At 41.5% G+C, this 3416-nt stretch overlaps 1 protein-coding gene across 1 annotated transcript; it reads left to right on the top strand.

Moving 5' to 3' along the window:
- Positions 1 to 310: 310 nt before the first annotated feature.
- GPR160 (G protein-coupled receptor 160) lies at positions 311 to 1327 on the top strand. The gene has a single exon (XM_010139414.1). The coding sequence runs from the start codon at positions 311 to 313 to the stop codon at positions 1325 to 1327; it is 1017 nt and encodes a 338-aa protein (XP_010137716.1).
- Positions 1328 to 3416: the final 2089 nt, after the last annotated feature.

Here is a 3416-nt window from a genome sequence, read left to right as displayed (position 1 = left end):
TCCTGAGGACAGCGGCTAGAAAAGTAACTTAGGTCTGTGTTAACTTTTTAACTCTTGAGAATGTAATTCGAAGAACATAATATTTGGGCACCTCCTGACAATTCAGCGATGCGTTAGTGAAGCTATTTACTCTTACTTAGGGAGCTGGAAAATTCAGACATAAATTTGATGGTTGTTATGGTGAATTAACTAACTGGTAGAGGTACCCAGAAATAAATTTTTACAAGCATTTTTTTTTTTTTTTTTACCTTCTCAGAGATGAAGCACCGTGCCCTGGGATAGTTACTCTGCTGGTTCTCTTAGCTGGAGGATGGCTGCCCTACTCTGTGAAAATTGTTCTGGTCAGTACCACTCCAGCCGGGTCAGCCAGCCTCTGGACATCAGCCGCATGTTGCCTCTGGTTATGCTCGGAAAAGTGTTCCTCGATTTCTTCATGTTGCAAGTGAAGCAAAAAAATGTGAAAGTTAGTTTTATGGGATACTTCTGTGTTTCACTGGCACTTCTCGACTTTGCACTGCTGCTGAGTATATCTTTCATTGTCTGTTTTGAGGACTTTGCACTCTGGGGTGTGCGATTCACAAAGTACCACATTTGCCTCTTCACTCAGATAATTTCTCTTATCTACAGCATTTTGCATTACCCGGTGTATCTTGTGGCTGCTCTGGATTATTACATGACTATAGCCCAAACCTCTCAGTCTCCTAAAAGAGGGCAAAGACTACTTTACGTGTTTGCTGTGGTTATTATATGGATTTCAGGTTTTTTTTGTATTCTGAAAATACCCGCTGTCTACGGAGAACTGGAAATTCAGAACCGTTTTTCTCCTTACCAGTGTCCCCTCTATGCCAGCGTGCAGAGCTACTCAGTCTCCTGTGCCATGGTGCTGCTGATAGGCATGGCTCTCCTGGCGTGTCAGAAGGAAGTGCTAACCATGCTGCTCTCCCTCAGGGTAGTGTCCTTTGCCAGTCAGCCCGTTCTGATGTTCTCCTACACGTCTAACAGCGGCACTTGCTTTAAGCGGCAGCTCCTCACCAGACTCCTCATCTGTTTTCTTGGCACTTGGGCACCTTTTGTTGTTCTTCAAATTATCATTTTGGTTGTGGGTGCTCGGATTCCATCCTACATGGAGATGAACGTCCCCTGGCTGTACTTCATCAACAGCTTTCTCATTGCAGTCGCATACTGGTGTCGGAGTCACGATGTTGAATTGACAGAGGAGGTGTGGGCTACAGATCCATTTGTCAGCTGGAAATTCTGCTTTATGCCGTTTAACAATGAAAACACAGAGCCAGCTGATAAGCTGGGCACAGTAATTGTTATCTGTTAACGAGCTGCTGACTGAGAAGGCTGCAAAGAAGCCTGTGCCACAGAAGGGTGTTCAGCTGGCCTCCTGTCCTTACAGATGACCCAAGGAAGCACCTCCAGAGCTACAACCCACAGAAAGAAGCCCAGCACCCACCACCATGGTAGCAAATACTGCACCGGAGTGGGGATGCACGCTTCCACGCTGGGTTCTAGCGGGCAACCAGCACTGCCAGTTCAGAGACTGTCCCTGGAAAGTACGGGTTTAAGAAAAGACCACAACGTACAAAATCAAGTGTTCAGTTAAACCTCATGACTAGGGTTTTACACTCACTTTAAACGGAAGGATCTCAGGTTTTACAGTACAAAAGGCAATAGTTTTCCTCCAAGCTGGCGGCCTTTTACCAGTGAACTGCTGTCCCAGGCTCACACCACTCCCATCAGTTTTTGAAGTGTATTTTCATGTTCAAGTGTGACTTTTTGTCAGTTTAAAGATTGTTGTCTGTTTAACGAGAAATAAATTGGTTTAGTGAATGAAAGCTACAACTCTTGCAGAAATATAAACTTTGTTTACATTGTACAAAAACAGTGCAGGATGTGCAGCTTCCACAAGAGGGGAGGTGGTGATACTTCAGCATTTATTTGCTCCCTTCATGTATATCTGCACCTGTGAAAAATTAAATCATTACAGTCAGAGCAGTAAGCAACAAGGGTAGTTGCTACACAAATACATGCCCAAGGTCAGAGAAGGGCTTAAATTAAAACAATTTATTTTGAAGCAAAAATGACTTAAAAATAGTTAAATTTGAAGTGGGACTGCTTCAGTAGGGGAAGAATTAGGCTTCTAGAAAAAAACGCTTAATTTTCAAATTCGTCCAGTTTTACAAAGGTTTTTTTGAATTTTGGAGAAGAGAAATAAATGATACAGAACCAAAGCAGACAAATGGAAGTAGCATTTATTTCTGAAGCACTGAATTCACAATACAACGCTGCATTGAAATAGAAACTGTGTAAGTAGATGATGCTGTGGGTTGGTTAATCATTCTCCCAGCCCCACAGGGAACAATGGTCTCGCACAAGAATACTCATTAAGAAAAATCTGCAGATAATGACAGGTGCAATTACAAGCGAGTTTACGCAGCATAGAATAAGGTGCTTTGTTTCAGCATTTGTGGGATGAATTTAGCCATTAACAGATTAAAGAAATTTCACTTCTACAGATCATAACAATGGAGAGAATCTAAAATTCATTCACATGCGAGTTGGCAATAGGAAAGTGCTTGTTTAAAAAAATGGTTCACAAAGTGAAGATTGTATTTTTACATAGTTCACTGTGTGCTCTTCAACTGTAAAATTTAATTTTTGGGGTTCTCATTTACATTATTATAGATCAATTACAGACATAGGTTTAACTGCAGAATCTAATGCTGCGTGGGGTAAAACTTCTTATAAAAGAATATTTTGGTATGTCGCTCCCTAAGAATACACAATCACCTCTCAGTCATACATTAACCATATCTTTCTGCCACGTACCAAAGTCCAATTATCCCTCTGAGTTCTCACTTCACCCCACCTAGTGCTGCTTTCACCCACAGTCTGTGGTGGGTTTCAGTGATGTAATGAAAAGGACACGAGCATTTTTAAGCAGTAGAAAATGGTTTGGGGAAAATCTGTTAAAAAGGCCATCAAAAGGACAGTCAATGATCAAAAAACCCCTAGTGCAATAAGAGGAGGCAATGCTGGGCACCAAAGCGTTTGGCACCACAAATTCTTTCATCCTTTATGCTGAAAAGTGAGGGAAATTCTATTTCCATGTTAAAAGTAGGAAAGCACGTACAATATTCACTTAAAAATCAGCTGTAAGCAACACCCCTCTGCTCTCTCCACGGTAATTGCTGCTATTTAGTGCTTGAGATGCCATAGGATAAACCACATCCAAACGCCTTTTTTTTGACACAGCATTTCTTCAGGTTTTATATAAACTGGATGCCCACTGAAAGGGGGTTGACGAAATATTTACAAAACCTAATTCCATTTAAAATCAGCAGCAAGAATCTCAAATACAGCAATGCACCAGGCATTTCAGATCACGGAATAACTAATCCCTACAGCCT

The sequence above is a fragment of the Buceros rhinoceros genome, unplaced genomic scaffold, assembly GCF_000710305.1.
Source record: "Buceros rhinoceros silvestris isolate BGI_N320 unplaced genomic scaffold, ASM71030v1 scaffold22637, whole genome shotgun sequence".
NCBI lineage: Eukaryota > Metazoa > Chordata > Aves > Bucerotiformes > Bucerotidae > Buceros > Buceros rhinoceros.
Note: the sequence above shows the minus strand (reverse complement) of the source record. Positions and strands in the feature narration are given on the sequence as shown.

What these genes read in the sequence shown, in the direction of transcription:
- GPR160 (XM_010139414.1), top strand. Translation starts at nt 311, where the DNA reads ATGGCTGCCCTACTCTGTGAAAATTGTTCTGGTCAGTACCACTCCAGC.